Below are 22,344 nucleotides of genomic sequence, written 5' to 3'. Positions count from 1 at the left end.
CATCACCTATATACAGTGGCGCATTCCCACTTCAGGCATATATCTTCATCGTCGTCGGCCACTTCATGAACAATTGGCACAAAATTCCCTGCAATTCTTTAGCGGGTACAAGGCTTCTCAAAATAATGACGACAAATAGCAAAGCGAATGCTGGTCTACTATCCGGAAATTATTATTATACATAATGCCGTAGTGAATACCCAGAAATTGTGCTTGCAGCAGTTACCCCATGGGTGTTTAGAAAAGGTTGTGAAAGGCCGCTCTTCTAGCTTTCGCTGTGACTGCGCTGCACCTTTCGCACATGTCTGGCGTTCTTTTTTTTTATTTCACTGCTCGGTCGTGCGCTACAAAGGCATGCCGGAAATTCTGCACTGCACATGCTTCCCCACGAACGAGGCACTGCTAAACGTGTCAGGTAAGCTACCACGGCCATTAATTGAGGAAAATAGATCACTTGACGTAATATGAGTCTTTCTCGCGACAACCAGAGATGATATATGGAGTTGGGTAAATATGTGGATAGTTATATGTGGCCCTGATAAAGGAATGACACTAAAAAAAATCATTGCCTTTTCTTTGTGCGCTGATTGGTGACAACGTACTTAAATTCAGGATGCCAGAAGGCGTAATTTCGCACGGCGCGAGTCGAGTGAGCGTGCTCCGTTCGTTCAACAAAGACGGCACCATTTCACTGACTTGGGAAATTCTACGGGTCTTTGCATACTGAGGTACGTATGACGAAAACTAAAGTTAGTTCTACTTTGGCTTTCGCGTCGATGCTAGTCAACTGACTCTCACTCCTGCAAAGAATGGAAGGCGTTGGTGTTCGCAAGGCTCATGTTACTTCTATCTTCTTTTTTTATATGCGATAGGGTGACCAACGTTCATAAAACCATGTTACCAAGTGCCGGTGAAGTTTACGTTCTTTGCTCGAAATCCTGAATACCACGAACATCTGTGGACTCCCAATCTTCCTTGGTCTACGCGACATAGGTACTAAAGTGCAATAAAGCCTAATTAGCAATGTTAGCTATTTTACGGGATGCAGTACTCAGGAACTAACACTGCAGATTTTCACTGTAGTGCTGGAAAACTATTCAATGCTAAAATTGGCATCACGCACGGATTTACCTGGTATGAGTATTACAGAATGATGAATTAATCTAATACTGCTGCGTGCAACCGGTAACTGACCACTCTATAGGTGTCACGCATCTTGCGGGCTTAAAAAAAATTTGGCTCACTAGGAGTTGCCAGATATGCTTTTGAATTTTATTACGTGAGATCCGGGGTGAGGGCGCAATTAGAAGAAATGCATACATTTGCATGTTTCGCCATTGCGTCTCGCAGAATCATTGTAAAGGTCATTAATTCAGTAATCGCAGCTTTGGTACAGACCTTGACTTTTTTGTTATATTTGCGAATGTCAAAAATCTCGCCGCTGCGCTGCGTGCACCCAGAGGTACAGGCCAGAGGCTGGCGTATTTCGGGAAATGCGGGTTACCTTCGCTTGTACCGCCGAGAACGTTCCAAATTGTTAATTTTTTATTGACGTGCATCTACGCCATTCACCTCTTTACCCTGCTTTCTTTACTGGCGAATCGACTGTAGAATGGCGGCAGGAAAAGCGGCCGGCCTTCTTATTGGCTTGCTTGTACTCGTGCGGCCAACTCAATCCGCTGAAAATACGGATGGAACCATTTCTTCTCGCGAGGTGAGTATCTAGATCCGTGGCAGCAGGTCAGAGAGAATTTCACAGATAGCAGCCGTGCTTGGTTCGGATACTTGAGTTTTTTTTTTATTTTCCTCTTCGCCTACAGGAGAGCCATCCACCCTGGAATGTGGGGTCTCCCCGAGAAACTATGGCATGCGTTGCTGAAAAGGCTAACTGGTGCAGGGGGTCTCACGATGAGGCGGAGTGCAAACAACGTTGGTTCAGATTTTGTCACGAGAGACCATTCACATACGTAAGTCTATTCAGTACACTACTTAAGGTGGAGAGATAATTTTAACAGCCAAGCTTTCTGCAACTCGGAACTTTCATTATTTGTCTCTCTCGACAGCTCACCTACAATAACACTAGTTACGAACAAAGATGCCACATGTGTGAGAGGGAAATAAAAAAAGTAAGTGTGCTAGCTGCATTACAGAAGTGCAATCAATAATACAATATATATATATATATATATATATATATATATATATATATATATATATATATATATATATATATATATATTGTTCTTTTTGTGAAAATATGTTCTTTTTTTGCCCCTATGAGCAGAAAGCCGAAGCAACTCCCAATGGAAAAATGTTCAGGGTAAGTGTCCTTGACGCTCTAAGCAATAACAGGGGGCAGCGAGCGCGGTCGGCGCTTGGGTAGAGCGAGTTTCAACATGTGTATAAGATGCATATGGCGTTTAGCCTTAGCCTATCGTATTACACTCATCTTCACCGGTGCCGCGTGGCAGCTTTATGTAAAGTAAAACTACAAACAAAACATCTGAGGTTATTTTTGTTTCAGGACGTTGACCCCACTATTACAACCCCTCAGCAAAAGGAGCAAGCTGCTAATAGTTAGCTGTGAATAATTAGCCATCAATAATAAATTTTCTTTGAATATAACTCTTTGCAATACTTGCCATGGCTTATACAGAAGAATAAATTTTTCCAGATTTTCACTCACATAAAGTAAAACAAAGTATGTTATATTTGCACCTACTAATAAGCCATGCATCACACTGAAATTCTCCTTCTAGTGTACTGTGGTGGAGTGTGTTCAAACACAAAAACCTCTAGGAGTATAATTCGAGAAAAACAAGTCATGTAATACACATCTATCAACTCTTGTCCCTGAATTAGGCAAAATTGTAGGCTGCATGTATAAGCTATCCGACCTTGTACCTTCATGGCTAAAAAAGGCTACATACTACGCCCATTTCCATTCTTGGTCATCCTACTGCACGCTAGTATGGGCAGAAACGTCTGCGCAGAACCTGAAGAAATTAGAGGTGTGACAGAAAAAAAGTTCTTGTAATATTTGAAACATTTCATGGGCTTCCTAGCAAACTGGGTGCTCACGAACTCTTTACAAGCAATGATCTCACTAAAGCACGTGACCTTTACACATATAAACTAATACTTTACACTCAGGAAAACAAACTTCATTTGCATTCGGTTGACAGCTCATGTCGAAACACTCTACAAAATCAATCCAGACCAGTTACTTTTCTTTTTGCATACGTTACGGAGAATGCCTTCTGAATTATCAGATATCTACTATATTGAACAAATTTTTAACTGGTATTGATTTTGAACTGGCTCAACGTACGTTCAAGAAACAAGCGCGAAGTCTGCTCCTCAACATACAGCATTTGTGAAATGGAACTATCTGTATTTCATCACGTTTCTTTAATTTATTCTTTTTGTATGAAAATTGTTCTTGCGCATGTGCACACAAGACTTGTGTAACCCATGCACAACACGCGTGTTTGTTTTGTCCACTTAAAAGAAACAAGCTCTTAGTATTGCCTATGCATGTAGAGTTAAGTTCTTGATATTTTTGAATGCCTGCTGTTCTTGTATGGGTCTTTGGTCTCTCTTAAGATGTCTGCGACATTTTTTCGTTTAAGGGCCTCTGACTCGATGTCTTAGAAATCAACTTGGCTTAAAATGACAAAAAATAAGAGCTTTCGTTGCTGCTGCATAAACTGTTTCTTGAAGAACATTTTACTTCCCGCACACAGTTTGCCAGTAATCCGACAACTCAAAGGTACATCCATACAAATCAGTGTCTCTTTGACGCCGGCGCTGTGCACTATTTGCTGAGTTTGAAAGTAACTTCCTCGCACAGTTTTTTCTTACGAATGACATGTTTCCTAACAGATGAAAATATAATGGCAACACTAATCTCTTCATGAAAACCATTACAATGAGCTGTCAACATTTGCTCGAACAAAGTTATGTCGCGATGCTACCTCACATTCTATTTTCCATTCCGCCGTGTCAATGTGTTGCCACTATCACACATAGTCGCCACACAGTGGTTGAGGCCAACTGGGTGCTGAACGGGTCTTGGCGTGTTTACCGTAACTATGATCACCGCGGTACGTGGTATCTAAATGAATGAAACTTTCTTGCGACACGACAAACTATAGTTAACATGGGGCGCCGTTTCGAAAGGTGGACTTACTTTGGTCTGAGCATCAACCTTCACAAAAACAAGAAAACAAGTCGACTTATCAACACATTGGCTTTAGCGTCCCTTGTCCCACTTGAAGTAATCTCTATAGATTCAAGCCCCTCTCTCCGTCTGAATTTCTGCCGTATTATGATATTCCGTTTAAGCGGAGGCGGCCTTATATTATTTAATTATTTCTCTATTTTTACAGTACTGTGAGCCTATAGTTGATGCTGTAAGCAGGAGTTGGAGCAAAAAGTACAAAATGAAGTGAACAAATAAAGATAGAACAACCGCGTCACAAGAAAAAGGAAAGAGAAAAGAGCAAATACAAACCGCATACGCAATCTTTCAAGGTCTGGTATGTGCGAACTGATTGTAGAATGGTAATACAGTACTGCTCGCGTAAAAAAATAAAAAAATAAAACGGCGCTCTAAATAAACAATTGATATGTGGGGTTTAACGTCCCAAAATCACCATATGAATAAGAGAGACGCCGTAGTGGAGGGCTCCGGAAATTTCGACCACCTGGGGTTCTTTAACATGCGCCCAAATCTGAGCACACGGGCCTACAACATTTCCGCCTCCATCGGAAATGCAGCCGCCGCAGCCGGGATTCGATCCCGCGACCTGCGGGTCAGCAGCTGAGTACCTTAGCCACAAGACCACCGTGGCGGGGCCGCTGTAAATAAACAAGTTAAGTATTAAGCTTGAAACATATCGACAGCGTTCAAACCATAATGATCGTAAAAGTAAGCAGTGGGAAATTGCACAACTTTGGCTGGGAGGCGGATCCACTCTCGAAATGTCTTCGGGGGAAAACAGTCCACTAAAGTTTCAGTGTGGCAAGAGTATTTCTTCACGTTTTTATCATGGTGGAACTGGTTGTTTCAGTTGGACATGCACTGGTTCCTATGGAGTTGCAAGTTAGCGCTGTGTGTGTGTGCATCTCTCCTTTGTGTGTGTCCTTGTCGTGGTGCGCTATACCGGTGAAAATGATGAATCCCAACCAACTAGCCCGGCAACGTGCCTTAGCAAAGTTCCTATGGAGGTTTATGTATACTACGTTTATCATTGAATAGCTGGTGAATTATTTTTAATTGGTCACGTCGGTGTCTGTTTTGAAGAGATTCCAGGCCTGCTTTAACAAGTCACTCACTGAGGTTCGCCAACTATACGAACAATATAGAAACCTAGCCGCTTTGTTTTACATGGATTCTAGTTTCTTTTGTTGCCTCGAGCATACGAGTCCTAAAGTATTGTTGTGCACTCTTTTACAGAACAGGATAATGTTCTATATACTATTATTTTAACCTCGCGCGTACATTGCCTTAAACTTCTTTTGTCATCAAGAACCAAAATCTCGCAGTGATTTCTTTATAACCTTCGCCATATTTTCTTTAACACTCAGATCCGACTTTATTGTAGCACCAAGGTATTTACATCTGTTTACGACGGCAAAAGATTTTCCCGTCTATGCAATATGAATAGTGTAATTACTGCCGTTAACGTTTCACAGTCATCGCAACTAATTTTGTATCGCTTATTTTCACTTGGGAATCCATACACTTCCCTGCAGTTTGTGCTAAAGCATTGTTCAGTAAAGAAAGAGACAGAAACTTTCGGTTAGAAAACAAAGGATTTCGTCGTCATCATCGTCTATATATCGCTAGCATGCTACTCTGTATAGGGACGGGGAAGGGGAATAAAACATTTTAGTAGAGCCTGATGGCAACGATTCTGGAAGTGGTGAAAGGTTATACACTCATCAGCATAGAGCTTAATTTTATCGGGTACATAGTGAACTATATCAATAATAACTATCAACAACAACAAGAGTCTCAACAGGGACAATTCTGAAGTGCCTTGCTTGACAGGTATCGGATCTGAGCCCATATCGTCAATCCTGATACTATGTGAGTAGTAACATGTATTATCCGTGTGAGTAGTAACATGTATTATCTATGTTACCATGTTACTACTAAATATTTTAATTTATGTGAGTAGTAATTTATTATTCAACAATGGTATCAGTTTTGAGAAACGTTTAGGGTGCCAGAAGCGATCAAAGACTCTTTAAAAGTCAAAACAAATAACATTGATTTGGCTTTGTTGATCAACAATTGCTGAGAAGTCATAAATTAGCCCCACGAGTGCCGTCAAGGTTGAAAAACATTTTTTGAATCCGTGTTGCCTCTCATCGATGGTATTGTTATGTTCGATATACGTCGAGATGTGATTGAACACAATGTGCTTGAGGTCCTCAAAACGTACACAGAGCAATGATATGGACCTGTAAGACGAAACAAATGATGAATCTTCTGCTTTAGAAATCGGCTAAATTTTTCTGCTTTGCCAATCAACAGAAATCTCTGCTTTAGATAGTGACAGATGAATCATTATGCACAAGTACTTACTGCACTGTTCAACATACCTGACGAGGAAGGCATCGGTTATGCCGGCTGTACCTGGGCATTTTTTGTTGTAGATGTTTAGCAAAAACAAAAAAACTCCCTTCTCGGATACGAAAACGTGATCACTTGGCTCGCTTTTATATACTGGGATAAGGAAGGTATTCTGCACTCATAATTTGTAAAATAGAAAAAACTGTCAAAGGCTGATGTGGTTGCTGACTATGTCGTCATGGTCTAGCCATTTAGAGATAATTTATGAGTTGTTTCTTTTTAGGTGCCCAGTGCGAAATAGAATTTTTCCGGTGGCCCATAACTTGACGCTGAAATAACAGTCCTTTGTTATTCCCAATGCAGTGTTTTACTTGCGCACATAAGAGTGAAAGGTTCTTTTTGTCAGCAGTAGGGGGAGATAAATGAGTCCACTTTTTCAATCATTTCGCTTCAGGTTGTAGCTGAATAATTTCTCTATTTATCCAAAAATTAGTATTCTGTGTTGATTTCATAATATATGGCACCAAAATTGGGGTACCCTTAAGCTACGCCTTCAAAAGTTTAACGCGATAGCTAAATTTTGTTTCTATTGCGTATACTTCCAACACTGAGGGCATGAAATCTTTTCAAACTTGCTATGCACCCAGTACGTGGCCTTGAGGGTGCAATAGCGTGTGTGCATTTTGTAATGAGTGACTGGCTTCAACATATGAAGTAATGATAATTCCATGTTCTGAAGCCCGATTACAATGCACGCTTCTCCCAGTCATTACTACGGCAGTATTCCGTATTGTATTCTGAAACATGTACACCGGACGCGTGCGATTGTTAAGCTTGAAAGTTACTTTGCAGGCCCAAGCATAAGCGTGGCTGTGTGGTAGAACACCCGCTTACGACCCGGGTTCGATTTCCACTCATACTCGTAATTTATGATTTATTTTATTTGTATTTTTGATATTTCGGTCATGCAAAGACGACCGTTTTTTGCTCACGACGTCGACACCAAAATTTCTGCGACACGAGCTCTGTAACGCTATCGCGTTGAAGCATTCACAGTCACCGGTACAACGCTGTTGAAAAAAAAACACCACAATTTTCCGGTGGTGGCACAAACGGTTCACTCACTTAGAGCAGCGAAATGTGAAATGTTCCAACAAGGCGACTTTCGCAACATCATTGGCACGTCCGAAATTTGGAACTACGCGCTGATATTTTTGCTTTCCTGGGGTAAATATTTGCTACACCACCAACCAAATGATTTCTGAATCTACAGGGCATTATATAGACAGGAGGTACTATCTCGTCCAGGAGATGGAAGTAACTAGAATAAGAATGGGGTGGAGCTAATTTGGCAGGTACTTTCAAATTATGACAGGTAGATTGCCACTATCCCTCAAGAGGAAGGTATATAACAGCTGTGTCTTGCCAATACTTGGCTATGGAGCAGAAACCTGGAGACTTACAAAGAGGGTTCAGCTTAAATTGAAAACGACGCCGCGAGCAATGGAAAGAAAAATGGTAGGTATAACCCTAAGAGACAAGAAGAGAGCAGATAGGATTAGAGAACAAACCGGTGTTAAGGATATCATAGATGAAATCAAGAAGAGGAAATGGACATGGGCCGGGCATGTAGCACGTAGACAGGATAACCGCTGGTCATTAAGGGTAACTAACTGGATTTCAAGAGAAGGCAATTGGGTTAGGAGGAGACAAAAGGTTATGTGGGCGGATGATATTAAAAAGTTTGCGGATATAATTTGGCAGCAGCAAGCTCAGGACCGAGTTGACTGGCGGAACATGGGACAGGCCTTTTTCCTGCAATGGACGTAGTCAGGCTGATGATGATGATGATGACTATCTAGCCGCTCCTAATACCCGAGTACAACCAGCTTTCTGTTAAGCATACGACGTGCTTGAAAGACTTTCGAGTGCCCGCGTGTCAAGGCTAGCCCTCATAGAATTAACTTATCCTAATACACTACTAAGCTGAATTATTCTTCTAAATTTGAAAATTTTGTTGAATCACACTAAAAAGAAAAACAGACGGACAGAAGAGGCTGACAAGAACAGCTCTTGTCAGCCTCTTCTGTCCGTCTGTTCTTAGTGCACTTCAACAAACTTTTCAATTATTAACCTAATACAACTGGCCCAACTTGCCATCTTGCCACAATTTTCTTTTAAAGCAAAGCTTTCCTATTCTGCTCTGCGCCATCGTCATCATCCTAGTAGTGGTAATAGCAGTAGCAGCAGCAGTAGTAGAGGCAGTAGCAGCAGCAGCAGCAGCAGCAGCGGCGGCAGCTGCTGCTGCAGCAGTAGTATCAGTAGCAGCAGTAGTTGTAGCAGCAGTGCTAGTAATAGTAGCACATTCTAATTAAGAAGAGTGAAAACAGAATTTTAACACGCTAATGCTCTTCGGGTACTCACTTGACCCTTTTTGAAAGGTAGACGCTGAGAAAGAGAGTTGCCATATACAAGGGAATCGCAGAAGCATCGCAAAGAGAGTTTCGATTGCCTTCCGTGTCGAAGGTGCTGCCTTACACGCCATACATATCACGCGTTTGCTGTTCAGTGTCGTTGTGGCTTTAGTTGTGGCAGGTGTTCTCTCACCCAGGCGACTTGTTGTCTCGTGTTGCCGCCGGCGCGGTGCACCGACAGTGCCTAAGCTGCGCTTCCTCTGTCTTCTCTCTCTCTGTGTGTCTTCCGTCTATTTAATGCGTTGTTGCTTTCAAATTGCGCTGGCCGCATGTCTTGGTAGCTTTGAGTTCGAACGAATATACGCATCTTCGGTGGTGGTGACGCATAGCTCCCTGCTCGAAGTGACGCTTGGATTAAGGAATAAGCGTGGAGCTGCAGTCACGGAGAACGTGCACCAGCTAACGGTGAGTGATTGCACAGCTCTAGCTGGTCGTCTGCAGTTACCCTGCAGAAGTAGGCTGCCAGCCATTTCCAGCAGTAGCATGCGTTCGCGGGTATGTTGCAGATGTCCAATCAAAACTGTCACTCAACGAGTTAACAGAGCTATACGCGGTTTTATGTTAGCGATTGCACCACTCATACAATGAGTGGTGCAATGAAGGGCGCTGCCGGGATTCAATACCACGACTTGAGAGCATGCAGCCGAGTACCTTATCCACTAGACCACCACGGATGGACAGCAGGTTCTCTTTTTTATGACTTCTCAGGCTGAACAGGGGCGACAACGTACCAAGCCATAAGTTCGATTCCTCCTGCGTCAAGACCATTTGATTTATTCATATACATAAGGAATAAATATTGAAACATTATTCTGATATCTGCAGCCTATTTTTGCGCTACTTGGCACTATGTACATCACACATATTTTGCTTGGCTATACTTATGGAAACATGTAAATGAGAACAACCTTATTGGTTTTCGCAGACCATCTTATTAAGCTTATTGTATTACATTGTTGAAAATCTTCATTTTGGCAAGTGTTATTAAAACAATGCTATGTCTGAACTATTTTTTTGCAGTTACTGGGCACAGCGGTAAGTAATATTGTTGTTGCTCAAAAATACTTCACTATTTCCAACAGTAGTCGAGCAATGTAGAGCATGGGTCAATTGAGTAGCTAAAGTAACCATAGAGTCGCTTTACCCACACAGGAGAGTCACCGGCAAGAGTCGTCTGACTTCCTAAGAGTGTGATACTTCGCAAAAGAGTGTTTTCACTCTTCTTAAGAGGGTCAGGTGACTGTCCTGGAGCGCGCCGACTCTGTTTCACCAATAGAGTGGCACTGCCTCTCTAAAGAGAATCGTATACGTTACAAGCCAGAACCATTCGAAAAGAGTTAGGTATACTCTTTTTTTTTAGAGCGCAGTATATTGATAGCAGCAGTAGTAGCAGCAGTAAAAATAGTTGTAGAAGTAGTGGTAGTAGTAAAAGTATCACCAGCAAACGAAATAGCACCAGCAGCTGTAGTAGTAGTAGTAGTAGTAGTAGTAGTAGTAGTAGTAGTAGTAGTAGTAGTAGTAGTAGTAGCAGCATAACAGTAGTAGTAATTCCAGTCATGCACGTCACATCCCCAGGTGTAAATTAATGAAACGAACTCATAGTGATGATTATCACGAGGATGAATTTTGGCACAAAATACCCTGAAAGAAATTAGCGATTCGTTTATTCAGAACAATGAGAGAGTTTCATAATTAGCCCTGAACCACTCGCATGCGTACAACTTTGCTGTACGAGGCTTTTTACAGCGTCGAGTAGGCTGTTTACGTTAATATCGGCCCAACGCACGTCAGCTCAACCAAGAGGACAAATCCCGTTTTTATATGTTCAAAGTAGACTTCTACGCACATAAATTCTACGCGTGACTGGCTAATCCCACGTACACACAGCAGTGCAATACAAATTGTTTGTGCGTGTACGCAGATGTTGCCAAACTACCCAAACTTTTTCTCGGTGGCATCAACTGATCCATTGGACAAGGGAATATGCGAAAGTTATTTCTGGATGGGCTGCCTGCAGTGTGACCTGGATAATGGATATTTCTGGCATTTTTACCGTCAGGACATTTACGTCCGAAATGTGAAGTAAGTGACAAATCTCTTAGATGTTTCAGAAATTTCAGTGGGAGAAACGTAGCAAAATAATATAACATTTTATTAAGGCCTTGAGGTCCCAAAACACACTGCATGATCATGAGAGGCTCCGCAGTGAAAGGCTCCGAAAATTTCGACCACCTAGAGTGCTTTAACGTGACCTATATCTAAGCACACGGGCTTCCAGCACTTTCGTATCCATCAAAAATGCGACCACCGTGGCCGGTATTTCGTCAAGTTGCCTAAGGGTCAGCAGCCGAACGCCTTAGCCACAACATCACCACGGCGGCCACCCATGGTGACTGGCTGATGATAAACTTGTCAACATCTTCCCCCTCCATCATGTTTATCGTCAGCCCGAAAAAAACAAAATATGCCGGCGCTGCGTCGAATGCTGCCTGCGTTCTCGTATCGCATTCGCATGCTGCGGCTGCTATTTCATCACTTTCTTTATATATATATATATATATATATATATATATATATATATATATATATATATATATATATATATATATATATATATTGCCACGAACGTAATAACAGAGAGCGACGAAACGACGTCTTGCTTGCCCTCAGACCAGGACGCAAAAGCCCTCTTCTTTCTTCACTTCCAAGGGATTCCACCTACAGTTGATGGCTCATACCCATTACCTGTGACATTGCTCCCTCTCCTCGAAAAGCATCGGCTCGATGCTGGTAATGAGCGTTGAGAAAAAAATGCGAAAGAAAAGATGCTACCATGGAACCCAACAACTCCATCGTAAGAGAAAAAAATGGGGTGGCGTCGTAGAAGAACTCAATAAAGAAAGGAGTAAGTGCACAAGACTATAAAAAAAACCAAGGTGGCAAAAAAAAAATAGTCATTGCATGGTAAGTTAGTCCACGTTCGATGGATGACGCAAGAAATATGGCTTGAGTCTTGACACGTGCACCACATCACTTTGTGGAAACCGACGGGAACGTCTTGAGGTGCCCTCAGGGAGAACTTCATACGTAACGTTACTGAGTCGGCGCAGAACTTTGTAAGGGCCGAAGTAGCGCCGAAGCAACTTCTCAGAGTGACCACGCTGTCGGATGGGAGTCCACACCCAAACTTCATCGCCTGGTTGGAAGGTACCCTCTCAGTGTGTAAGGTTGTAGCGGTGTGCGTCGGCAGTTTGGCGAGCCTGAATACGGCATCGGGCGAGTTGACGGGCCTCCTCGGCGCGTTGAGTGAACAATGCAGCGTCCATGTTGAACATGCTCAAGTTGTTGGGAAGGAGCATTGCGTCGAACATTGTAGTGACCTCTCGACCATGAACTAAGCGAAATGGGGTGAAACCTGTACTCGCTTGGACTGCTGTATTGTAAGCAAAAGTTACGTAAGGGAGTATATCATCCCAGTTCTTGTGATCAACGGCCACATACATTGACAGCATATCTGCAATTGTCTTGTTCAACCGTTCAGTGAGTCCATTTGTTTGGGGGTGATAACCCGTGGTTTTCCGATGTTCTCTACCACTTAGTCTCAGCACTTTTTGAAGCATCTCTGCGGTGAAAGCTGTACCGCGGTCAGTAATTATCACAGCTGACGCTCCGTGACGAAGTACGATGCTGGTGACAAAAAAACTGTGCGATTTCGGCTGCGGTAGCTTTGGGCAGGGCCCTTGTTTCGCTGTAACGCGTTAAATAATCGGTGGCAACCACAATCCACCGGTTTCCAGACGAAGAGGTGGGAAATGAGCCGAGCAAGTCAATGCCAATTTGATGGAATGGTGTCTTCGGCGTGGCGATAGGCTGTAGTAGTCCTGCTGGTCGGACAGGTGGAGCCTTACGGCGTTGGCAGTCGCGGCATGTGCGGACGTACTGCTTGACTGTCTTCGCGAGGCGGGGCCAGTAGTATGAGCGGCGAATTCTTTCCAATGTGCGCGTGTAGCCAAGATGTCCGGATAATGGTTCGTCGTGACAAGCATTTAAAATATCGTCCCGAAGCGAGGTCGGCGCAATCAGTAGGTAAGTAGCCTGGGTATGGTCGAAATTTTTCTTATAGAGGACTCCATCCCTGATGCAGAACGAGGCCAGCGAACGTGCGAAGTTTCGAGGAAGGCTGCGTTTTCGGCGTTCGAGGTAGTTAATCAGCGGGCTTAGCTCCATGTCGTTGCGTTGTTGTTGAGCCAAGTCGGTTGCTGACACAGAGGAAAGGAAGGTATCGTCCTCTTCAACGTCCGCGTTCGTACTTCCAATTGGTGCACGTGAGAGACAGTCCGCATCAGTGTGTTTGCGTCCTGACTTGTGAATGACTGTAACGTCAAATTCTTGCAGCCGAAGGCTCCAGCGTTCTAGACGACCGGAAGGGTCTTTGAGGTTGGCAAGCCAGCATAAAGAATGGTGGTCGCTGACTACCCTGAATGGTCGACCGTACAAATAAGGGCGAAACTTTGTTATAGCCCAAACAACGGCTAAGCATTCTTTTTCTGTTGCAGAGTAGTTTTTCTCTGCAGATGATAGTGTTCGACTTGCATAGGCAATCACGCGGTCTATGCCATTTTGCCATTGAACCAGTACAGCTCCAAGTCCGACGTTGCTGGCATCTGTGTGTAGCTCTGTGGCAGCGTTGTCGTCAAAGTGACCGAGTACAGGTGGGGCTTGGAGATGGTTTCGTAGCGTGTCAAAGGCGTGATGCTGATCATGGCCCCAAACAAATGGTACGCCGTCTTTCGTAAGTTCATTTAGCGGTTCAGCGATTTTAGAAAAGCCTTTGACGAAGCGTCTGTAATATGCGCAGAGTCCCAGAAATTGGCGGAGGTCGCGCTTGTTCGTTGGGACAGGAAATGCGGCAACGGCTTTAGTTTTCTCAGGGTCTGGGTGTATACCGGCGTGGCTGACGACGTGACCAAGAAATTTCAGTTCCTCGAATGCAAAGTGGCATTTCTCAGGTTTGAGAGAAAGTCCAGCTGTTCGAATCGCCTGAAGAACTGCCTGTAAGCGCTGGACGTTCTGCTCAAACGTGTCCTAGAAGACGACCACATCGTCAAGGTAGACAAGACACGATTGCCATTTTAGCCCAGAAAGAACCGTGTCCATCATTCTTTGAAAAGTAGCTGGTGCCGAGCACAAGCCGAATGGAAGGACCTTAAACTCGTAGAGTCCGTCAGGAGTAATGAAGGCGGTCTTTTCGCGGTCGCGCTCATCAACAGATATTTGCCAATAGCCGCTGCGTAGATCCATGGAAGAAAAGTAACGAGCATTGCGAATGTGGTCCAGCGAGTCGTCAATTCGTGGTAAAGGATACACGTCTTTCTTCGTGATCTTATTCAACTTTCGGTAGTCGACGCAAAATCGGAGAGTACCATTTTGTTTCTTTACTAACACAACAGGGGATGCCCAGGGACTGGTCAATGGCTGGATGACATCGTCCTTGAGCATCTGCTGGACCTGTTGGCGTATAACGTCTTGTTCTTTTTGCGAGACTCTGTAGGCATGCTGTCGAATGAGTCTTTCGGTAGGCTCGGTGATGATACTATACTTGGCAAGCGGTGTTTGGTTAACTTTCGAAGTCATAGCGAAGCAGTCCCGAAATGAGCCGAGTAGCTTCAAAAGACGTTCCCGTTGTGCAGACGGTATAGCCTGGTTTACGTCGAGAGTGCTTGCAAATGTCATGGCAGAATCGTCGCACGACGAAAGAGCAGATAATGTTGAGGGACCAGGGACGTCGGCAATATCCTCAAGGTATGCGATCGCAGTGTGTTTGGTAAGATGGCGATACTCGTCGCTGAAATTCGTGACTAATAGGCAAGCCTGTTTTCTACTGGGCTGAACAATACCTCGGGCAACGCAGATTTGTTGTGCAAAAAGTAGGGACAAATTTCCTTCTGAAATTACAGCATCGGGGACGTCTTGGTCACAATCAACGTTGATAAAAAGGCTGCTGCGGGGAGGCAGAGTAACAGATTCGGAGGATACACGTAGGGCAGCCTTCGATGAGCGGGCGTTTTCCGGATCAGGATGAAACGGGTCCTCGAACGACACCTGCAAGTCTCGTAAGTCAATAATTGCTCCGTGTTCGCGAAGAAAGTCCAGCCCCAGGATGAGTGGACGGGAGCACACAGGTAATACGAGGAAAGACCCTGTGAACATCGAAGCACGGACTCGAACACGGGCTGTGCACATTCCAGTTGGCGTGACGAGGTGGCCCCTGCCGTGCGCAACGGCGGTCCTTGCCAAGGCGTAGTTACCTTCCTCAGTTGGGATGCTAGGGCGCTGCTCAGAACCGAATAATCGGCGCCGGTGTCGACAAGGGCAGTGACGACGTGATTATCGACGTGTACGGCGATGTCGGCGGAAACAGTCTTGTGACTTTCGGAAAAGACTGGAAAGTCAGAACGGCTTTCCTCGGGTCTTTGCGTCGAAGGAGGCTCTTTGACAGTTCGTTGGGACGCGGCTTCACCCCCAGGAGCCGCGGTTTCTAGTTTCCCCTGTGGGGACTCGGTGACCGGCCTCTGAAAGGAGCATAGGATGACGAGGGAATGCTAGGTGACGTGGGGCGGCGAGGTGATAGAGATCGTGATTGGGGGTGTGGACCAAGGCGAGGAGCTTGCTGGCCCGTAAGGTACGCTTCGATGTCGCGGGGACACTCACCGTAACGCGGGCACCGAGCATCTGGGTGAAAGCCACGGAGACCAAGTTGGCGGTACTGGCAGTTACGGTAGACGTGACCCGCTTCGCCACAGTGGTAGCAGAGTGGACGGTTATCGGACGTACGCCACACGCTGGCCTTTGTGGCGTTCTGCCGCGATCCAGACGGACGATAAGTTGGTGCACTCTGAAACCTTGAAACGGGTTGCGGAGTCGAAGAGGTGCCCTGGAATTGATGGCTAGTCTGGTCCACTCTCCCCATGGTGGGATCAGGGCCATGTGGTGCAGGAGATCGCAGAGCCGCCACGTAGGTCAGCACAGGGGCCTCAGGCCTTGTTGGCGCGAGTGGGGTGACCACGTGTCGGATCTCATTTCGGATTAAGTCTGCGAGATCACTTACGGGTGGTTGGGGTCCCGCTGCTTGGAGTTGGCGCAGCTTGTCCCGCACGACGCTTCTTATGAACTCAGCGAGGGCATGCCTTTCGCTGTTAGCCCCGATGAAGCATGCAGCAGGGGTCAGGTCGTGGCGTTCATACTGTAATGACCTATACTGGAGAGTATGCTCCATTGTGGTTGCCTCATTTATGAACTCTGCCACAGTCGTCGGTGGATTGCACACGAGTCCGGCGAAGAGGTGCTCTTTTACCCCACGCATTAAATGCCGCACCTTCTTTCCTCGGACATTGCAGGGTCAGCACGCTTGAAGAGTCGAAGCATGTCCTCGACAAACATTGAAACTCTCTCGTTGGGTCGTTGGTTCCGAGACGAGATAGCCTGCTCCGCTCTCTCTTCCTTTCAGTGCTGCGGTACGCATCACGAAACTGTCGGCTGAACTCATGCCACGTCGCAAAAGAACCCTTGTGATTCTAGTACCACGTTTTGGCAGAGTCTTCTAACGCAAAGTAAACTCTCCGCAGCTTGCGAGCTTTATCCCACTCGTTGATGTTGGCAACTCGATTGAAGTGGTCAAGCCAGTCGTCAACATCTTCATAAATGTCTCCATGAAATGAGCGTGGTGTTTGCGGCGCATGAAAAACATGCGGGAGAAAAGAATAGGCGACGTTGGTTTGACTCGCCTGGTTGTTAGTTGAAGTTGCCATCTCGTTTTGAAAGAGGGGACCGTACTCGGGAGATAGTCCTCGCAGGCGGCGAGTGCTTCGTGCCGTGGGAGCTGTAGCTGTCTCCAAGTAGCTCGGTGTGTCGGCTGAAAATCTGCAGCCGAGGCGCATTTACCCAGCACCTCCACCAGTGCCACGAACGTAATAACAGAGAGCGACGAAACGACGTCTTGCTTGCCCTCAGACCAGGACGCAAAAGCCCTCTTTTTTCTTCACTTTCAAGGGATACCCCTACAGTTGATGGCTCATATATTACCTGTGACAATATATATATATATATATTGTAAGATGGCGTCGAGTACACTCAAGACTCTCCTTTATTGACTCGAGTATGTGCCCCACAACCTAAACTTGACTGGTGATGATGAGTATGTACAGATGAAAAGATGGGACTTATAAATATTGCTCACACTTACTTTCCCCGCGCACTTGAGCAGCCGGCCCGGCCGCGACTTAGGCGGGAAAGGTACGGCGCACAAAGGGTTTAAGACGTGAAACGTGGACTATCTCCGAGGCACAGTAACGACGGTCCGAGGAACCCTCGACGGGAGTGACAAGGTAATTGATAGGAGATGTTCGTTCACAAACACCGTAAGGTCCTAGAAAGCGTGACTGAAACTTTTCACACAATCCGGGTGTACGAACAAATGTCCAAAGCAGTACTTCATCTCCAGGACAGAAGGTGACGTCTCGACGAAAGCTGTCATAGCGTTGCTTGCGGTCCCGTTGACTGGCCTCCGTGTTGACTTGAGCACGTTGCCATGCCTCAGCAAGCCTGGAGACGAAATGTTCTGGCGTAGTCGTGGACGTTTTTGTCATTACATTGAAGAAAAAGGCGTCAATAGTGAATGTCGGCACACGGCCATAGACGAGGAAGAAAGGTAAATACCCGGTCGTTCGTTGAACAGCGGTGTTGTGTGCAAATGTTACGAACGGCAAGATTTTGCCCCAAATTATCGTGGTTCGGTCTGATGTACATGGATATCATGTCGATTAGAGTCCGGTGGAATCGCTCTGTCAGCCCATTTGTCTGCGGGTGGTAAGCGGATGTGGTCTTATGAACTGTGCCACAAGTTTTTAGGGTTTCGTCGAGAACTGTTGACAGGAAGGCCTTGCCTCGGTCACTCAACAACGCGCGAGGTGCACCATGACGCAACACAATGGCTTCTAAAAAAAGGCGGCAACGTCTGAGGCAGAGCTAGTACGTAGAGGAGCGGTCTCCGCGTATCGTGTGAGGTTTTCGACGGCTGTGACGATCCAGCGGTGGCCCACTGGCGTTACGGGAAGTGGCCCGACGAGGTCTATTCCGACAATGACAAAAGGTGTGTCGGGACATGGAATGGGTTGTAATAAGCCAGCAGGAGCTGAAGTTGGTCGTTTTCGGCGTTGACAAAGTGCGCAAGAAGCGACATAATTAGCCACAAAGGTACAAAGACCAGGCCAGAAGAATTGGCTTCTTACGCGGTTGTAGGTCTTTTTAAATCCTAAGGGTCCAGCTGATGGGTCGTCGTGCAATGCTTCGAGAACTTGTTTTCGCAGCGAACGGGGAAGTACTGGCACCCACCGATGCCCATCCGCATTGTAAGTATAGTGCTGCAGGACATTATTCTCTAGCTTGAACAGCCGTAGCTGACGACGTAGTCTGGCATTAGGTGGAGAAGGCGAGCCATTCAAGTATCCGATGATGCAGTTACAGTAGCGGTCGTCACGTTCTTAAATGGCAAACTGGGCGCTGCTGTCTAAAGGTAGTGACCCAGCAACTGCCAGGGGTGATAACGTGAGTGAAGAGGAAGCCGCTTGATCCCCTGAGGGGCATTGAGGATGCATGGTTGGAGAACATAGTGGCAGAGGGCAGCGAGAGAGAGCGTCAGCATCCTGATGCTGTTTGCCAGACCTGTACACAACGTCAATAGTGTACTCTTGCAAACGCGGTATCCAGCGACCGAGGCGCCCAGACAAACTCTTCAGCGAGGACAACCAGCATAGGGCATGGAAATCGGTAACCACAGTGAAGTGGCGTCCATACAGATAAGGTCGAAATTTCTGGATGGCCCAAACGACAGCGAGACATTCCTGCTCTGTTATCGAGTAGTTCTGCTCCGCAGGTGTTAGTGCGCGGCTGGCATACGCAACTACTCTGTCACGTGAAGTGTCGTCGCACTGGAGGAGGACAGCACCGATTCTGTGGCCGCTGGCATCTGTGTGCAGGAAAGTGGGTGCACTCTCATCGAAGTGACGCAGGACGGGGTCTGATGTCAAAACACGCTCAAGGGCTTGGAAAGCACACTCGCACTCGTTTGTCCTCGTGAAATCCGTTCCAGACGTCAGAAGCTTGTGTAACTCCGGCAGGGATGCCATCTATGAAAACGTGGACTGTGCAAACACTTGAAGGCTGAATAGGGACTCCATCTGCGCAACGAAGGGGAGGACCATCGTAGGGCGTCTTAACTTTTTTCAAGCGGGTACAAAGGTCTGCACGAATTACGGAAAGTGATGCGCCTGTGTCCACCAGTGCCTCTGTCTGTATACCTTCAACATACATCAATAAAACATTAGATGGGCGGTCCGGAGGAGTTTGACGCAGTTCGAAAGATGCAGCTTTCCCTCCCGAAGCTGCACTGTTCAGTTTTCCAGTTGGCGGTCGGGAATTTAAGTAGAAGGTCGGAGAGGAGAAGAGGAACGCCGCATCGGTGAAGGTGAGCGACGACGTGAGAACCGGGAACTGCCAACTGGGTCAAAGTTCTGCGGAGACGGCGACCGACGTGTGCTGTTGAGGTACAGCTGACGATAGGGTGGTCCAGTGGCGTAGAAGGCGTCCCGTTCAAGGTTATCGTAGCTTCGTCGTTCGTCTTGCTGACGGCGTCGGCAAAACGTTGAAATGTGACCACGGATGCCGCAATAGAAGCAAGTCGGCCGCCAACTGCGCCAGGCGTTGTAAGGCTAGAAAGATGGTCGCGGTGCCAGTGAGTTGAGCGAACCATGCACTTCGGGCGCTGGTAGCTGCATTGGGCTTTGCTGTGGTGCAGGTGTCCTAGCAGCAACCTCAGCATACGTTGGCATGGCCACAGGATATGAGCTCGGGACAGGAGTGACAGTCATCGAGGCCAGGCTTTGGTGGGGCGTAGGTGTCGTTGCAGCAAGGTGAGCATAACTGGGCATGGGATGTGAACTCGGAGCTGGTGTACCAGTCATCAACGTCAGTTCCTCCCTCACGACGTCGTGTAAACTAGTAGCCGGTGGCGTCGTTCGGATATCGAGGTGGCGAGGTGAAGCCTGTGCATGAAGTTCCTCGCGGATGATAGAGCGGATCAATGCACGCAGCCCTGTTGTATCATGACTTGAGCTCAGATCAGACATATCAGGTTGTACCCGAGTGGTCTGAAGCTCCTCAAGGCGCTGACAGGTAGTGACAACATCGGCAACGGTTTGGGGATTTTGCACCACAAGCGCATTAAAAGCGACAGTCGCGATTCCTTTTAGCAGGTGGCACACACGGTCGTTTTCCGCCATATGGTTGTCGATGCGGCGGCAAAGGGCGAGAACATCTTCGATGTAAGAAATCTAAGACTCGCCAGGGCGTTGAACACGTGCACCAAGCCTCTTTTTGGCGATATCCGAGCGCACTGACGGGTTCGCAAGAATCTGGCGGAGCTGACGTGTAAAAGCGGGCCACGTCGGAAAATCTGTGGCATGGTTGAAAAACCACGTTTTTGCGACGCCGCTCAAGTAGAATGCAACGTGGGTAAGTTTCGCAGGCTCATTCCAGTTGTTGATAACACTCACGTGGTCATACTACTCGAGCCAGTCTTCAACGTCTTCACCCGGAAGCCCAGCGAACAGCGGAGGATCCTTTTGAGGGCTGGTGACCAGGTGAGAAGGGTTTCTTGGTGGTGGGAGCGATGGCGAAGCTGGCACGCTGGAATGGGCGGCTTGCGACATTACCGGACCCAGGTCGTTTAAGCGGCGGCCTGAACGGAGCTCCAGAGATGTGTTCTAGAAGACGCTGGGGTGTCTGAGAACGCGAGAGGACGCAGAAACCGGGCTGCACTCTCCATTACTTCTAAGATGGCGTCGAGTACACTCAAGACTCTCCTTTATTGACTCGAGTATGTGCCCCACAACCTAAACTTGACTGGTGATGATGAGTATGTACAGATGAAAAGATGGGACGCATAAATAATGCTCAATATATATATATATATATATATATATATATATGTACACATATATATATATATATATATATATATATATATATATATATATATATATATATATATATATATATGTATATATATATATATATATATATACATATATATATATATATATATATATATATATATATATCGTAGAGAAGCCGCCGAACACTGAAATGGGTCGAACTCTCAAGTGCTTTCTAGTGGGTCTACCCACAAAGAATGCCGCTCGCGCGGAGAGTCCGTGCTTGGCCGTTACTGTCTCCATTGTGTATACTCGCTGTGTGCCGGCTAATAAACGCCATAACAAATTGGTGGAGAGTGCTACGATCCCCTTCGATGCCCTTGGAACTACGCTCACGTACCCTGAAATCTACCATGCCCCACGACGCCTCTCAGCAAACGCCTCATCCCTTGCCACCCCTTTGTCCCGGTGTCCCCGGGACTGGCTCGCCATTTACGAGCACGTGAGCATCCCCAACAAATAGGACGAAAACGGCAAGTTGACAAACTTGGTGTTCTACCTTGCGGGCGTTGCAAGTTTGTGGTACACCAACCACGCGTCCGATTTCACAACCTGGTCTGATTTCAAGACCGCCATCTCCAACGTTTTGGCCGCCCTGCCGTTCGTAAGCTGCAAGCCGAGCAGCGCTTACGCGAGCGCGCTCAGCAGGCCGGTGAATCATTCACCAGTTACATTGCAGATGTCCTGAACTTGTGCAACAAATCCAACAACAGCATGTCTGAATCAGACAAGATCCGGAACGTCATGAAAGGCATTGACGATGATGCCTTCACGATGCTGCTTGCCAAAAACCCAGGCACAGTAGCTGAGGTCATCACGCTGTGCCAGGGCTACGAGGAGCTCCGCCGGCAGCGTTCGATGACCCGTCGCTCCACACCACGAGATGCAGGATTTGCTGGCTTGGAGGCGAGATGTGTTCATGTGGCGCTGCTGGCAGACCTCAAGTCCTTCATACGTGAGGAAATCATGCGCCAGTTCTCTCTCCTTCCCTTTGCCCACCCACCGGCTGTTCAAAAATCGGCAACTACCATTCTTGCACCCATCCGCCGAGTGATTGAGCAGGAAATAGCGGAGGTCATGCCTGCGTACCATTTACAACAACTTCCGGCCCTTGCGCCCCCAAGTTACGACCAAGTGGTCGCCAGGCCGCCTCCAGTCGTTCAAGCGCCTGCACCACTGACCTCCGTTCTTTGCAGCGGGTATGGCGGCTGCGTATGTTGGCGCAACCCCTCAG

The 22,344-nt window shown here is 46.6% G+C and overlaps 1 protein-coding gene across 2 annotated transcripts in view; it reads left to right on the top strand.

The window, feature by feature from the left end:
* Positions 1 to 614: 614 nt before the first annotated feature.
* The window catches only part of LOC119181672 (uncharacterized), a 62,978-nt gene continuing 41,248 nt past the window's right edge, over positions 615 to 22,344 (top strand). Inside the window, exons 1-7 of one of the 2 annotated variants that reach the window (XM_037432916.2) lie at positions 615 to 728; positions 1,612 to 1,714; positions 1,821 to 1,967; positions 2,064 to 2,126; positions 2,285 to 2,320; positions 10,081 to 10,095; positions 10,982 to 11,142. In XM_037432916.2, coding sequence (XP_037288813.2) covers positions 1,613 to 1,714; positions 1,821 to 1,967; positions 2,064 to 2,126; positions 2,285 to 2,320; positions 10,081 to 10,095; positions 10,982 to 11,142 — 524 coding nt within the window. In that variant the 5' untranslated portion in view covers positions 615 to 728; position 1,612. The remainder of the gene's footprint in view (positions 729 to 1,611; positions 1,715 to 1,820; positions 1,968 to 2,063; positions 2,127 to 2,284; positions 2,321 to 10,080; positions 10,096 to 10,981; positions 11,143 to 22,344) is intronic. The other variant, XM_075874776.1, reaches the window with a different exon arrangement.

This window comes from Rhipicephalus microplus, chromosome 10 (genome assembly GCF_043290135.1).
Source record: "Rhipicephalus microplus isolate Deutch F79 chromosome 10, USDA_Rmic, whole genome shotgun sequence".
Taxonomy (NCBI): Eukaryota; Metazoa; Arthropoda; class Arachnida; order Ixodida; family Ixodidae; genus Rhipicephalus; species Rhipicephalus microplus.
Note: the sequence above shows the minus strand (reverse complement) of the source record. Positions and strands in the feature narration are given on the sequence as shown.